General features: G+C 40.5%; 1 protein-coding gene across 1 annotated transcript in view; it reads left to right on the plus strand.

The window, feature by feature from the left end:
- Positions 1–231: 231 nt before the first annotated feature.
- Positions 232–16,294, plus strand: part of SSU72 (SSU72 homolog, RNA polymerase II CTD phosphatase) — a 47,506-nt gene continuing 31,443 nt past the window's right edge. Inside the window, exons 1-2 of the mRNA XM_043991822.1 lie at positions 232–460; positions 15,829–15,972. Of these exons, the coding sequence (XP_043847757.1) occupies positions 381–460; positions 15,829–15,972 (224 nt within the window). The 5' untranslated portion in view covers positions 232–380. The remainder of the gene's footprint in view (positions 461–15,828; positions 15,973–16,294) is intronic.

Here is a 16,294-nt window from a genome sequence, read left to right on the forward strand (position 1 = left end):
TGGGGAGTGGGCGGAGGCGCCTCGGCGCGGCTCTCTTCTCCTCAGGGGGCGGGTGAGCGGCGGAGGGCGGAGTTCGCTTTTAGCCTCCACTGCGCTTGCGCAGGGACCGGTTCCCTCCAACCCCTCGCCTTCAGGGTTGAGCCACGCGGGCAGCGTCACGCCTCGGCGCGTGACGTCACCGCCTTCCTCCCCTCGACGTCCCCTACGTCGCCGCGTCGTTTGGGTCGGGCTGGCCGTGGGCGCTGCCGCCATTTTGCTCGCGCCGAGCTGAGGCGGCTGCTGAGGCGACGTCCGCCGGTGCCCTGTACGGGAGAGACGCTCGAGGCCTTCGCCGAGGGCGGTGTCCACTTGTCGCCGCCACCCCCGTCGACGCCGCCATCATGCCTTCGTCGCCGCTGCGAGTGGCCGTGGTGTGCTCGAGTAACCAGAACCGAAGCATGGAGGCGCACAACATCCTCAGGTAGCCCTGCTAGGGCCTCCGCCCCGGCCCCGGCCCCGGCCCGTCCCCCGGAACCAACCGCCGCCCCCACCCCACCCTGCCGTGAACAGGCCCCGGTGCCCCCGGCCGCCCAAATGGCCAGCGTTGGGGGGGGGGCGTACTGACTTGTCGGCCCCTTCGGCCTCTCGCCGGCCTGGGGGAGGGTGGGGGGTCTCCCAAACCACGACTCCGCTTGTTTCCGGGGCCCCGCCTCCCCTCAGACCGGGTCGTAGAGGGCGCGGGGAGCTGGGGGGGGGTCGGCCCCTCGGCCTCGGCCTGCGCGTCTGCCCGGCGGTGACAAACGCCGATTAAGCGCGGACTGTGCCAGGCGCCGGGCTGAGCGCGCAGAGAAGCCGAGGAGCTCGGGGTCAGAGGAGACCACCAGCCGGCCACCGCTGCGCACCCACGGGGCGGGAGGGGATGGCGGCGGGCGGCGGGATTGAGGGGAGAGGCCGTGCGAGGTGGGGCTTGGCCCAAACTGGGAGGAACGTACGGAACCGGCAGCCTGTGCAGACAGCTTTGAGTGCCCCGCACGGGGGCACGAAAGAGGGCACACCCCGCCCCCCCAACAAAACCAAACAAGCTCCCCGCAAGATAAAGCCAGGATGAAATGCAGATGCTTAAGAGAGCTGTCCCACTCCACGCCAAGCAGTTTTTTGTTTTTAAATGGGGGGGGTGGTGGCCAGATTTCTGGGTACGGATCTGAACGTGGTTACTTTGGGAGTCTAGGAGGATCTAGGGTTATTAGACTGTAAGCTCCTTGAGGGCAGGGACTGTCATTTTGCTGGTCTGTACTCCCAATACTTAGTACGGTGCTGGGCGCTTAGTAAATGCTTGTTGACACTTGTGGGCCGGGTTCTGGCTCCTTTTGGATTAGCACACGGTCCCTCACACACTAATGGCTTAAATCGCAACCTTATTTTTGTAAACCTCGGCCCTTTCTCAGGCTAATGCTTTTTAATGCATTTAGAAAGTCATAGGATTATTAAAAAGAATGGTGTTGATCCAAGGTAATCAAAATATTTTTTAAAAATAAGCCAGAAGTGAAGAAAACCCCCAAGCTTAATAAATGTTTGTTGACCAAACAGCAGTGAGCCCTAGGTAAACCATCTTTGGGGGGCGGGGACCAGACAGTAAGGCAGCAAGAGTTAAAAGGCTCCTCATAGAAGGTGGGATTTTTAGCTGGGACTTTAAGGGAAGCCTGGGAGGGCAGAAGATGGGGATGAGGAAGGAGACAATGCCAAGCTTGGGGGTGGGTCTGGAAAATCCAGGAGGACTGGTGTCATTGGATTCAAGTTCTGGGGGGAGGGGGGAAGGAAGGTGTTAGAATACCAAAAAGGTAGATTAGAAGTCAGGTTGGGAAGGCCGCTTTCCAAGATGGGTTTCATATCTCTACCAGTAAAGGCAGCTCACTGTACCGGTGTGGAATCACAGATCTTTACTTTTCAAAACAACAGCCTACCACAAACCATAAAAGGGGGGAGCCGGGAAGCATAGTGGATTCAGAACTGGCTTTGGGAATTTATAAGCCCTGGGTTCCAGACTTGCCTCTGACACTGTGTGACTAGGCTTATATCTACAGTGCCATTGACCAATCTAAGGTTCATTGTAGAGGGTTGGGTAGTATCTATATGGTAGGAGTTTCCATACAGGGAGTACCCAGCACTCAAGAAATCATTGAGCTGGGGAAGTAAAGACAACTAGAAAACAATCCTGGCTTTAGTGGTACTTGGATCCTGCTGTGGGAGGGTGCACTCCTGGAAACACATAAGAGCCAGAGTGCTGACTACTATGGGTCAGAGAAGACCACACACAGAATCCTTGACTGAAGCTGGGATTCTCAGGGCAGGAGATGAGAAAGGGAATCAATTGTTCAGTCAAGGGAGGGGGCAGGGCGGGGCAGGGCAGGGACTCAGGTGGAAAGTTGAATGCCATTTTAGTGGAAGAGCAAGTCAATTAGGCTGTAGTCTAGTGCAGGAAGGGGAGTCATGTGAAAGCTTGGGGAAAGGCAGGCAGGAACCAGATGGTGTGAAAAGCTTCCATTTAAAAACAAAGGCCTACAATAAGAATCTGAATTTTAAATAGCTTTCTTATTCAATTTTGTTATGTAACATCTTCACATTTTTCGGATCCCTTGTACAAAGTAAACTAATTTCATTCTTTTCCAAATATGGCATATCTATCAAGTGATAATTACTGGGAGAAATATTTGTATTTGTACTTGGGTTACTGATTAGCATTCCAGCTTCACCGATCTTGTGACCCAGGTGCTGCATGTTTAATAAAAGTTGAGAACAGGTTCAGTAGTTTCTTCTTGCAAATATTTTTTAGCAGGGTCTGTACCTGTGGTCTCATGAGTATGGGAAAGGAAACTCCCTTCCTTACTTAGCTTTCTAGGTGGGCTGCTCTGTAACTTAGTGCTCAGAGTTGCTTTTGGAGTACTGTTGGTTAAATGACTTAATTTGACCATTCACCTAGGTACTTCAGAGGCATGTTCTGAGTCCAGGTCTTCCTGTCAGAAACTATCACCAAAGCCCCTCTGTACTTAGTGTACTATATCCTTACTACCCTCTGAACAAAGTCTTACTGCTTCAGAAACCTGTTTACAAAATAAATGGGATATTCTCCTCATTGCTGATAAGATTTTGGTATTGATCACATTTTTTCTCACAGTATTAGATCTGGAAGGAACCTGAGGGATCCACCTAGTGTAGCAGCATAGGATTAAAAACATAACATTTTATTTACCTAAAAAGGGTCATTAGGGAATTGATGATGGCTTGAGAGTTCTGAAGAGGAGTTGGGTATGAGTCTTACTATTAGACAATTACTAGTTGTGTCCCTAGGCAAATTTGTGGATCTTAGGCAATTTGCTAGTATCCTAGTTAATTCATGGGTAGTTGCAATCAACATTGATGGAAGTAATCTACAGATTTTTGGTCTATTTGTATTAAATATACATGTTTCATATAGGAGAAAAACGCCCCTCTTTTTTCCTCAAATAAATTGGACATCGAGGTGCTTTCTATGTGTTGTCTTACTGGGAATTTCCAAAATTACTGCATCTGTAGGGTGTGTTGTAATTTCTAAAAGAAACATTTTTAAGTCTCCAGAGAGGGAATTTGACGAGAGATTGAAGAATCTTATTCATACTCTGCATAAAATCCATTTAAAAAGTGTGTGTGTGTGTGTGTGTGTGTGTGTGTATTTCAGCAGGATATTTTGAAATGAATGAGTAGATGTAAAGTTAAAAATCTACCAAATTGTCACACTTGGCTGTGATTTCAAAGTTGTACAGTTACTACATTTAAATAGTCAAAGCTTATAAGCTTCATTTAGGGGACAAAATATATGTTTGGATTTAAGACAATGAAATTTAATCCTATAAATGATTATCAGAAGTGATCACAGGGTTGAATATCATTTCTTTGACTAGATCGTGTCTATATAGATAGCCCCCTGTTTCGAAGACCCTATTTCAAAGCAGTTTGCTGCACTTCATTTTTCCTAACACATGGTTCAGTTTGAAACTTAAAATTAACATTTTTTCAAGAGGTCTACACTGAACTTTATAATAATACAAAATTACTAAATATTTCATATTTGCTAACAACTTTAACCTCTCATTCAAAGGCATGTGCTCTCCCAGTTGGGTAAGGATGTTTGGGAGCTGCATGGAGCTCATATGTATGTATGTTTTTATATATAATATATATTATATACATTATATATTATATATAAATGTCGTAGTGCTTCTTTAATCCCTCTAAAATTTTTATTTTAAAATTTCTTTTGCAAAGTGTAACCCCTGTGGATTCTTTAGAGATTTTATAGTGTTATGCTGTAACAGTGGGATTGTGTAAAGCATGGTAACATTTTATATGACTAGCTTGTCCTTTGGGCCTACATTATAATATTAAGGTGAATATTATTTGATGTCTTGTTTTTACACCAGTCATTTCTGGGGAGAGATATACATAACTCCTTTTAACAGATTAAAAACCACTAAAAATAATTTAGAGGGAAACTTTATTCTCCCCAAAATTCAGGAGGAAAATGCTTAAAATAAAAATTCAGACTGGTAGCCAATATTATGTCCATAAATTTGAAGTTGATTTTATCTAGCTTAGCTGGTATAATTTTAGACACAAGAATGTAATTACTCAAGTGTGTGAGTCTTATATTTGGAGAGTGCTTTAAATATTTTAAAGTAGTAGTAATTAAGAATGGTATGTACAAGGCATTTTGCAGATGGGTGATTGTACCCTTTAGAGGACAAAGTCAAAGCTTTGGGTCCTCCTAGCACTGACATTTACAGCCTTTGGATGTCTGGCACCACCCTCTTTCTAGCCTGTTGACTTCAGGCCCCTCCCCCACTGAGCTGGGTCCTGCTGACTAGGCCTCTTCCTGTTTCTCTGGACAAAATTATCCTATTTCCTGCCTCCAGGTATGAGTTAGTTGTATCTTCAGTGTTTTCTTACCTGGGTGCCTGCTTTCCCCCGTAGACAAGAAGTACCTTGAGTTCTGAGGCTGTTCTGTCTTGATCTGTGAATCCCTAGCACCCAGTACACTGGGAATTACTGAGTTTGTGGATTTAGGAGATTGCCTTCCATCTCACCAAGCCAGTATCAGTTGGAATGTAAAGCTTATAATCTTGGATTCAATTACATTAAAAATTGGAGTATGGGGGGCAGCTAGGTGGCTCAGTGGATAGAGCACCAGCCCTGGAGTCAGGAGGACCTGAGTTCAAATCCACCCTCAGACACCTAACACTTAATGGCTGTGTGACCCTGGGCAAGTCACTTAACCTCAATTGCCTCTTTCCCCCCCCCCCCCCATTAGAACATGGTCTGAACAGAGATTAGCCATCAGCAAGTGCACCTGACCTTGAACATCATCCATGACAGGTGTGTTCATTCATAAAGACTCCCTAGATGTGTGGCCTCTTCTTTCTCTGGCCTACCTTTTCTGTCTTATTTTACACTAGTTTTCTTTTGTTTTTGTTTTTTGCGGAGCATTGGGGGTTAAGTGACTTGCCCAGGGTCACACAGCTAGTAAGTGTCAAGTGTTTGAGGCCAGATTTGAACTCAGATCCTCCTGAATCCAGGGCCGGTGCTTTATCCACTGAGCCACCTAGCCACCCCTCCACTATTCTTTACACAACTATCTTCTATGGAAAATTCCTGCCTTCTCTTGCCTCAGCTGTTTATTTGATTTGCCTCCCCCATATCTGGAAGGTCTCTGAAATCTGGAGCTAGTTGAAATATTTAGGTCCCAGCTGGGGTGCCACCTTGTGACTGCCTTCCAAACCCAATCTTTTTTTTTAAATTAATAAAGTATTTTATTTTTTTTTCCCGTTACATGTAAAGATAGTTCTCAACTTTCATTTATACAAGCTTTACAATTTCTCCCTCCCTCATCCCCTATACAGCAGGTAATCTGATATAGGTCATATATATATAATATATATACACATAACAACATTAAACATATTTCTGCATTAGTCATGTTATAAGAAAAATCAGAGCAATGATGAAAAACTTCAAAATAGAAAAACATCAGCCAAAAAACAAAAAAACAAAAGAAATAGTATGGTTCATTCAGCATCCATACTCCACAGTTATTTTTTTTTTCCTGGATTTGGAGATCCTCTTCTATCATGAGTTCCCTGGAACTCTTCTGTACCATTGCATTGGTGAGAAGAATATAGTCCATCACAGTAGATCAACACTCAATGTTGGTGATACTGTGTGCAATGTTCTTCTGGTTCTGCTCATCTCACTCATCATCAGCCCACGCAAGACCCTCCAGGTTTCTTTGAACTCCTCCTGCTCATCGCCAAACCCAGTCTTATACTTTATGTGTGCACGTTGATTTTTTTTTTTTCTGTCTTTGATTAGGTTGTAGACCTTCCATTTCCTTCCCTTTTCCCTCCCCTACTACATTTTAAGCTCTTTGAGGGTAGGGACTACATTTTAATCTTTGTAACCCAGTGTCTACCACTGCCATGCACACATAGAAGGCATTCTTTGTTGAATATTTGGATTTGGGGGCTAAATTGATTCAGAGACCAAGTCCAGGTATGGCCTGTTTCCTTAGAAACTCATATTCTATATTGTCCTTGGAGACTGAAACTCTCCCTTTGAAGCTCATTAATTTGACTTTTACTTGGGTGCTGAAAGACTCCCTTTATAAAGGGATTATTGGTTAACTCTTTTTTTTTCTTTTTCTTTTTCTTTTTTTTTTTGCACGGGGCAATGGGGGTTAAGTGACTTGCCCAGGGTCACACGGCTAGTAAGTGTCAAGTGTCTGAGGCCAGATTTGAACTAAGGTACTCCTGAATCCAGGGCCCGTGCTCTATCCACTGTGCCACCTAGGTGCCCCCTATTAGTTAACTCTTAATTTTTAAGTAATGCTATTTTTCAGAAGATAGTGAAAATGAAGATATTTTTGCATTTGTAATGGCCCAGGATATTTTCTTCAATATATGATGTCTTAATTTGATAAATTGAGAATATTTCTCTTTTAATATTAACTATACAGCATTTGGGGAGGAAAGATGAACTAACTGTAGTGTAACAGCAGAAGAGTAAGTCTAATGTCAGACTAAAAACTTAGATTGGCTGGAGAGAGGAAGATTAATGTGTAAATTGGATAATAAACATTTTACTGGGTTATAGTGAATTTAAAGGATCATAGATTTTGAGTCAATCTGGGTCAGCTCCCTCATGTTCTGGAAAAAGGACCAAAGTTAAGGGACTTGCTCACTGTCACTGTCTCAAGGTGGCAGATGACAAAGGCCAGATTCCAGTCTAGGTCTCTGACTCTAGATTAAGTTGCCTCAGTTCTGCTGCACCATGCTGATTACATAATGTAAGTGTTACCAGAAAAAGAGGGTTCTCCCCTTTGCCATAGTTTACTGCAGATTGACCCACAGATGTCTCTCTGGTCCTGCTAAAAGCTTGGCAAAATGGTGGGACCTGGGTGTCAAAGCACTTTCTGATTTGTTTTTCTAAGGTGCTTATAGTTGTGGGTCAAGCTATTTTGGAAGGGCCAGGTTCTACTTCTCTCCCTTTTTCAAATTGTGCTTATTTTAAATGCAATTATAGTGTTCAAATTCTTGCTCATGTTTGCAAAAGAACCTTTTATGCTCTGGGATTGTGAAATCACCTAGATAAAACCTCTACAAAGAATAACATAGTTAACCTTTCTGATGTTACTAACATAGGACAATTAAAAAATTAACTTCTTATTGAATGAATTTTAAAGTTTAACTTTCATGAATATTTTCATGTCACCTATATTTCCCAAAATATAACATTCCCCTCCCACCATTCCTTAAACAAAGAAAAAGAGAAAACAATAGTTTAGCAAGGCAACACATGGAAAAAGTTGTGATTTTACATGATGCCATCTAGAGTTTACTTCCCCTCTGCAAAGAAAGAGGTGGGAGTGGGAAGGGGGAGCAAAGAGGGCAGAGTCTATGACTTCTACCATTTGACTTTTAATTTTTGAATTAAAAGCAGTTACAGTTCCTAGGATGAATATTCTTGCCATCTTGAATGTGGTCTTAAATTTGACTTGTTCAAAGCATTCAGGAATTGAAATTAATATTTGGCTAGAGGAAATAGTTAGACATAATCTCTGCCCTTTTGTATTTCTCCACCCATCAAGAATGTAATAATGCTTAATTGTTCTTTGTAAATGACATTTTACCCAAATAGCATATGCAATTTCATATAATTTGCATCGTTGTATGATATCAGAGGCTCATCCTCCAACAAATGTTGACTCGATTTTATCACTGGAAAATTCCATTGGGTTAAAGAGGCAGAAAGAAAACAGTATGTCACATCTCAGCACGAGATACTGGGCATCTTCTGTGGTTTTATTAGTAAAGTTAAAATTACCAGTAAACAAGTTCTTGTAGCATATCATGACTTAATCTTTTCTGAATTTTCGTTATTGACCACCTGTAATTCTCTATCATAGAATTGGTTTTCTAATTATTGGGTGGAGTCAAATACACATATAGACTTAACACAAAATAGGATTCTTTATGACATCAATACTTTACTGTCTTGTATTTTTCTTGGCAGGGTTTTGTGAAATAGGAATTATGAATGTTATTTTTTTTTAAATTTATATGTTGTCAACAGTTCAGGAAGTGGAAATTGTTATTTAGAAAATGCAAATGTTTTTAGTAAATGTAAGTATTACTGTGGAATTGGGAAATGTTTAACAAGATAAATAAAAATAGAATAAAACCTGGGTAATGGTAATTTGTGGTTTTCTAAGTATACACAGATCTAGGCTGTTTTAGAAAGGAAAAAATCGGTTTTGAGTTAGGGGAGGTATAGGGTTTTTCATGAGTTGTTGGTTTATTTCCGTTTGCAGACTGACAAATTTCTGCCTGGATTTTGCATACTACTTAACACATACTTAGCTTTAAGCCAACCTGATCTGTGAAAATGAACTGAGGTTTTTTGTTTTTGTTTTTTTAGAAATTGATTATGATTGTTTTTAGGATGCTGGATACCAGGTGTGTACAAACTCGAACTGAAGCTATGCCATAAAGCTGTGGCTGCATATTGACTTGGAAAACCCCATATTAACATTCTCTATTGTATCTTTATTTAATTTGTTAATTATTTCCCAGTGACATTTTTTTTAATCTCGTTCAGGTGGACTGGGCACGTGGTGTTGGTCTTGGCACCTCAGATGTAAAAAATTCTTTTAGTAGCACACCTTCCCCCAATACTGCAGTCTTTCCCAAACCCATTTAATCTCCATGAGCATATTCCTTCTGTTTGCATAGATTAGGTCCTATCCTTGTTTCTTACCTTAAGGGTAAGACTCGCATAAGACCTTTACAAAACTTGGGGAGAAAAATGATTTACACCTCCCTCTTCAGGAACTGCGCCGTATATATTTAAAGTGGAGTCAACCTCAGCTTTTTGGAGAAACTTATTACATGTGTGTTGTATATTGAGGTGGGCTGTGTGGAACATACATGACTGAACTCAGAAGACCTAATTCCAAATTTTGATAGCCCTTACCGACTGTATAAATTTAAATGTGTCTCTTGGTCTATCTGGTTTCCATCTACAAATTGAGGGAATTGGGCTAGATTTTTACAGTCCTTTGTTGTTTCATGTTTGTGTTCCAGGTGCCCCGCTCTCCATCCAGCCCAGTGTTCCAAAGTATTCTTTCTGATACCTGTTGTCATGAAGTACTTTCTCATTGCCTACCCAATAAAGTACAGACTGCTTAGCCTGGTATTAAACAACCCTGGCATCTGACTACAACCCAATTTGTCATCTTCATCTTATACTGTTGCTCCTCTTACACTCCATCTTCCAGGCTCAAGACACACCCTAAGCAACATTTCCCCTGCCAACCCAGTTTCTCAATAACATTATAAACCAAACTTTATCATGATGACTGCTCAAGTCATAAATAGGATCATTGGAGAATTTAATATAAACAAATTGTCACCACACTCTCATTTCTTGGGACTAATTATGCTCATTATTCTTCAGACTCATCCCACTCCTTTCAATATCTACAGCTTCTCTCCCCTCCCCCCCCCCATCCTCCTAAATGTTGTTGAAATCCCTCTATTGGAAAGTCAAATAGAAACAACCTCCGCATGGAAATTTCTAATCCCCTCCACTGAAAAATCCTTCAGCCTTTTAATTCCTCACATCTCATTTCTAAAGTATGTAGTATCATGTTCTAATTTATCTAATAGTTGTAGACCAATTTTAGCTTCTCTTCCATTCATATTTGCAGTAGCTGTGCCTAATGGTGCTAGGCTACGGGATTGGCACTTAATAGATGACTATTGAGTTGCATTGTTTGAATTTTAATTTCCTTTGGGCTGACTTGTCAGATCTTTAAAAATTGAATGTGTTGGGGTTTTTTTATGTTACATTTAAACAAAGGATAGTGTGGTTATTGTACACCTTGTTGATGGGTATTTTATTAGAACCATAATAGCATATTTCATACAAATAACCTTTAACAACTTTTCTGTACTCTGATGACACCACCCAAGTAATTCCAGAAAGGGGGGGGGGGAGAGGAGTGTGTATGTGTGTGTATACACACATGTACATACACAAAAAGCCAGAACTGGAAAAGGGATGGTATTGGGGGGGGGGTCGAAGATAAAGTTCACAAGTATTGATGGTAATTCACCAGTGTCCCCAGAGTATTGTTAGTTTCTTTATTATTCAGATAGAATGAGTGAGGTAAGTAGTGAGATAGATAGTACATGGTCATAGTTTATTTGAAAGTAAAATGTTGACTGCAGTGTTTTAACCTCTTCATTGGATTTAGGGTTTGAACACAAAACCTTGATTTAAACTAAATAACATCCTTTGTTCTCACAGTGCAAAATTTAGCTTTCTATGGGATTTATTGCTTTTGTGAGCACCCTTCCCTTGTTAGCCTATCATTTCCTTCCTCTTTCAGATATTTGTGCTGTGTAATCAGATATTAAATTCAGCTGCTTCTCATCCTCCTTTGCCTTGTCCCTCCCCCTCCCAACTATAGAGAGACTTGAATATTCAATCAGCTGTGTTATAATATATTTTTTTAAGTTTTTGCTTTGTACAAGGCCCTGTACTGTATACCCCACTGAGAGGTGAGTAATTTGGTCATAGGCAGGGCCAGTTTCTGAAGCAACCCCTGTGTGTTTCTGCATTATTCTCCCATTCCTCCCCAATCTCATTCTAATGTTCTTTCGGAATGAATTCTGTCCCATTCTATCATCAAGGCAGTGTTAAGATAAGGGTCTGTTGGTACCAGTTGGTTTAGAATTGATTTAATGTATGCTTGGAGTGTAGCCATCTTTTGGATAGTAAAGAATGCTTACTTGGGGTGTAATCATTTGGGCTGGCACCGCCTTCAGTGATGTGTATCACTGAAGCCCCTTACTAGTCACTGCCCTCCAGACTTCTTTTCATTTCCTTATAGGAAATTGTGGCGATTGGTTAGTGGAATGAATTATACTGTATTTTGAAACGGTTTCATGGATTAACTGAGTTCATCTTTGGCTATATGACAAATGTATAGCTTTCTTCTGTCCCCATTCATATATTTATATCCATGCGTAGTAATCACCTCCTGCCCAGACTAGCCTCTTCATTGGTCTCCCTGCTTTCAGTCCACTCCAGACTATCCTTTACATAGCTGTCAGATTGATAGGCCCTAAAGCATGGATTCCATTTGTTCCTTCTTGCCACTAAAATCAAAATGCAAAGTCTTCACTGTTGGCTTGTAAATCCTTTCACAGCCTGGCTTTGATGCCCTTATGACAGATTATAGTTGCTTTCCATGCTGTATCCCAGCCACAGTGGCCTTGTTGCTGTTTCCTGTGCCTGATCTGGCACGTTTCTTTTCCCTGCCTTAGCACAAGCTGTTGTTGCCTAGGCCTGGAATGCACTGTATTCTTTGCTGAATTCCCTTCATTTTTTCCCTTGCCAGAGAGTTCCTTGTATATTTCTGACTTAGCTTGTGTGTATGTTTGTTTGCACAATAGAAAGAAAACTCCTTGGGGGCAAAAACTATCAATTTTGTTTTTGTATCCTTGGCGCTGAACTTAAATCTTGTTGAATGGAAGGGAATTAAATAAATCACTCATCATTTGTTTATGGAATTTTTTTGCATCTATTACTGAAAAGATTCTAGAAGCATAATGTTCTATTTGGCAAATCTATATTGAAGAATTTTTCAACATAGCAAGTTAACATAGTACTCATAAAAGTTAAATGTATGGTCCCTAAACTCAGGTTTACACTCCTCAGTGGCAGGTGAAACACTGACATATGAGCTATAAAAGAATAAAATGTGACAGGTATGTAAGAAAGGGCAGTTCTGCAGAAGAAGGGCCATTTCCTGTGGGGGATTGGATGTGTTAGGTGGGCAAAGAATAGGAATGTAAAAGGTTTCTTGTTATTAGTTAAGGAAATACAGTTTCTGGCTGCATTGTTTCATAGATGACCATATCTTAAGACATGGCACTTGAACCAAATCCTAAAATGAGAACTCTTGCTCATTTTTTTTTCTTGCTCATTTAAGAAGATCTTATTGTTACTTCTCTCAGTGCTTTGTTGTTTTAATGACGAAAAGTTGTGCTGTGTTAGGCCTTCTTTGGCCAGCCCTCATATATACTGCTTAGGCAGCCCAGCTCCCATGTCTTTACATCGAGAATTAACATAGAGGGGCAGCTAGGTGGCGCAGTGGATAAAGCACTGGCCCTGGATTCAGGAGGACCTGAGTTCAAATTTGGCCTCAGACACTTGACACTTACTAGCTATGTGACCCTGGGCAAGTCACTTAACCCCCATTGCCCTGCAAAAAAAACCCCAAAACCAAAAAAAAAGAATTAACATAGAAAAGAGGAGATGCTCTTTAACTTCAGGATGGTACCAGCACTGTCTCCTGGGGTCCTACCTTAGCCCTTTGGGCCCTGAGTTTTCTTGTCTGCTCTACAAAACTGCTTATGTGCATTTAGCCTAGTTGTGTAGCACTACTAAAAATGACTTAAGAAAGGCTAGAGTGGAACTACAAATTAGAGGATTTCTCACTTCCCAAATACTACCATTTCCCATTAGTTTCTGCTTCACTAAAGATGTTGTTTATTGTTAACCAGCAGTACATTTGGAATTGTAAAGTCAGAAAGGGCTGAGAACTACTAGAAATTAGTTGATGAAGTCCTTAACTGTCAACTTTGAGTGAACCTTTGTGTACAGTGTGAGTCATGGAAAGAGGATAGGTAGGTGACTGAATTTAAAGTGAAGCATTTTCTGAGGGTCCTTTGGGTTAAAATTGTTTATGGATGGAAGGAAGTAGAATAGATAAGAAGAGATAAGCAAAATTCACTATTACTTAAAACATTTTTAATTATTCCACACTTCTCTGTTTTCATATTGACAGTGAAGTGTGTAATAGATTAGAGCTCTGATATTTTTAAAAAATTATTTGTCTCTGAAGTGTGTAGTCTGGTTGTAATCATTTCTAATACAGGCTAGTTGGAAGGATGGAATTTTATTTATAAAAATATTCTTCAGGCAACTCAAACACTTGTTGCTTAAAGCACTCTTTTTGAGCCTGTAGTTTGGCCACAGTCTAGCTAGGCCCTGTTAGTAGACAGGCAGGCTTTTGCCCAGTTGTGTGCATGTTGACATGAAGCTCGTGCTCATAATTCCAGATTTAAGGTGGGACTTAAGATTTATAACTAAACATGGAGGGGGTGCTTTTTAGTTTTGTGTTGATTTTTTGGGGGGGGTAGTGCTCATCATCACTAATTTGATGGTGTTCCCCAGCATACTCTTCTGGAGAGTTCTGTTGCATTATTTATTTGTTTGTTTATTCTGTTGCATAGAGGGAAATTAAATATGTCGATTTCCTTGTATCTGCAAAGTACTACTTTTTCTGACCTCAGAGGCTGAAATTTTTTTTTCATTTTTCTTTTTTTTTTTTGCAGGGCAGTGAGGGTTAAGTGATTTGCCCAGGGTCACATAGCTAATAAGTGTCAAGTGTCTTAGGTCAGATTTGAACTTAGGTACTCCTGAATCCAGGGCCAATGCTTTGTCCACTGCACCACCTAGCTGCCCCCAGAGGCTGAAATTTTAATCAAATAAGTTAAGTCCTGAACCAAAAAAAACAGGTGGTTCATAGCAGATGAGAACTATTAAGGTCAGAAATCAGGGAGAAATAGTCAAAATTGGGGAAAAGGGAATAAGATGCTCTTAAGAATTGTGAGTTTGGGGGGGGGGGCAGCTAGGTGGCTCAGTGGTTAAAGCACCGGCCCTGGATTCAGGAGTACCTGAGTTCAAGCCTCAGACGCTTGACACTTACTAGCTGTGTGACCTGGACAAGTCACTTAACCCCCTATTGCCTGAAAAAAAAAGAAGAAGAATTGTGAGTTTTCAAGTGAATTTTTTTTGGCAAAATAGGTACCAGTATTATTGGTCCATCCCAGGTTCTTGGCTTGTATTAGATTTTCAGAACCTTGTTTCTTGATCTTAAGTTGCTTATTCACAGAGGGTAGGACTGGATGGCCTTGGAGAAGTACCTTGCTTTGACCCTTTGTAAAACGAGGCAAGACTTTGATCCTTTCTAGCTCTCATTCTATCATCTTGTTAAGTTCTCTTCTGATGCTGCTTTTTCATAGTTTGTTTTTGAAGCTGTAGTTTTAAAAGGCACATTGCAGGTAGACTCTGTAGGCTCTGTTGACTAGCATCTAAAACCTTTTGGGGAACTTCAGTTTTCCTGATATGGCAAGAGAATTTCTCAGTTGTAACAAAGCTAAAAATTTTAGCATTAAAATTTGTAATAGTTTAAATTTAGTAGTAATGTGAACAGGTGTTCCAGGGTCAGGTGGCTGATCTTCAATTCCTATGAAAGATAGCATCAAATTAATAAGTATGCTTGTGTGGATCCCAAGAACAAATTGCACAGTTGACCAAAATAAAGATTTTAGATTTCACTGCTTCTGCTCAAGCTTTTGAGCTAAGCATAGTTTTTCTTGACTCAGAACTTGTTTTGTTGTCTGTTAGTCTTTAAATCATTTGGATATGGAAGAAGAGTAATCAGTAGTCACTGACTGCTGCCATCTTGTTTCTAGTTCTATTGCAGTAACTATTACACTGGAAAGGAGACTGAACGAGGCTATGTCATAAAAAAGAATGAGCCCATGGTATATGAAAGGCTCTGACAAGAAAGGTGGTCAATTAAAGACAGCAATAAAAGAAACAGGTTTAATTTAAAGAAACAGGTAATAAACACTAGAATGGATTATGGTGTGAACGGTTGTAAAGCTTCAGGAAGTTTTTTTTTTCTTTAATTCAGAATATGCATTGGTAAGTATTGGTCTTGACATGAAGTCAAGTAGGCAGTGTCTACATGTCCTGCCAGGATGTCCTCATTATTTGCACTTGATGGTTCTAGAACATTTCAATTATGCCTATGATTGGTGTTGGGTCGTTTTTTTTTTATAATTGTCAGCTGACTATATAAGACTTGTGAATGTAGTAGTTTCGGTTTTAAACAAAGCCTTAGTGTTTCAGAAGTGATTTAGTGTGTGAAGATAGGTTGTGAAATAGTGTCTTTGTCTTTCTGAATCTTTTCACATTGATATTTTGAAATCCATAGTATTTTTCATAACTAATATTGAACATTATGTTTAAACTAGAAGGACTTAAGAACTAGGACAAAAACTTTTTCTATGCAAGTACACTAACATTTCCCTCCTTCATCACTACTTCCCCTGTTCAGACTAATAGAATTTTGTGACAGTTAATCTAATTAAAATCTTTTTTTCTTATTGTGTCTTTCAGCAAACGAGGATTCAGTGTCAGATCCTTTGGAACAGGAACTCATGTGAAACTCCCAGGACCAGCACCAGACAAGCCGAATGTTTATGATTTCAAAACAACATATGATCAGATGTACAATGATCTTCTTAGGAAAGACAAAGAACTGTATCCCAGTGGAATGCCCTTTTAAAAAACCCACTATGGTCATCTTTGGAAGGTGTAATTTGTTATTTAGCATATGGAATATTAAGTTTGTAGGGAGGTATTCTACATGAAAAGGGAGAACTTATTAGTCATTTTGTACCTTGCTGCAGTTAAATAGTGCATGCAATCCAAATACCCTGCCCCCCCCTTTAAAAGCAGAATGATTATATTTAATTCTTAAAATTCCAAGTCATAACTTAATCATTTCTTGGTTGCTTTGCTGGATTTCCCCTATGTTAAATCCAGTCTTGGAGGAAAGGGATACATTGGATATTACTGACAT

The sequence above is a fragment of the Dromiciops gliroides genome, chromosome 3 (assembly GCF_019393635.1).
Source record: "Dromiciops gliroides isolate mDroGli1 chromosome 3, mDroGli1.pri, whole genome shotgun sequence".
Classification (NCBI taxonomy): domain Eukaryota; kingdom Metazoa; phylum Chordata; class Mammalia; order Microbiotheria; family Microbiotheriidae; genus Dromiciops; species Dromiciops gliroides.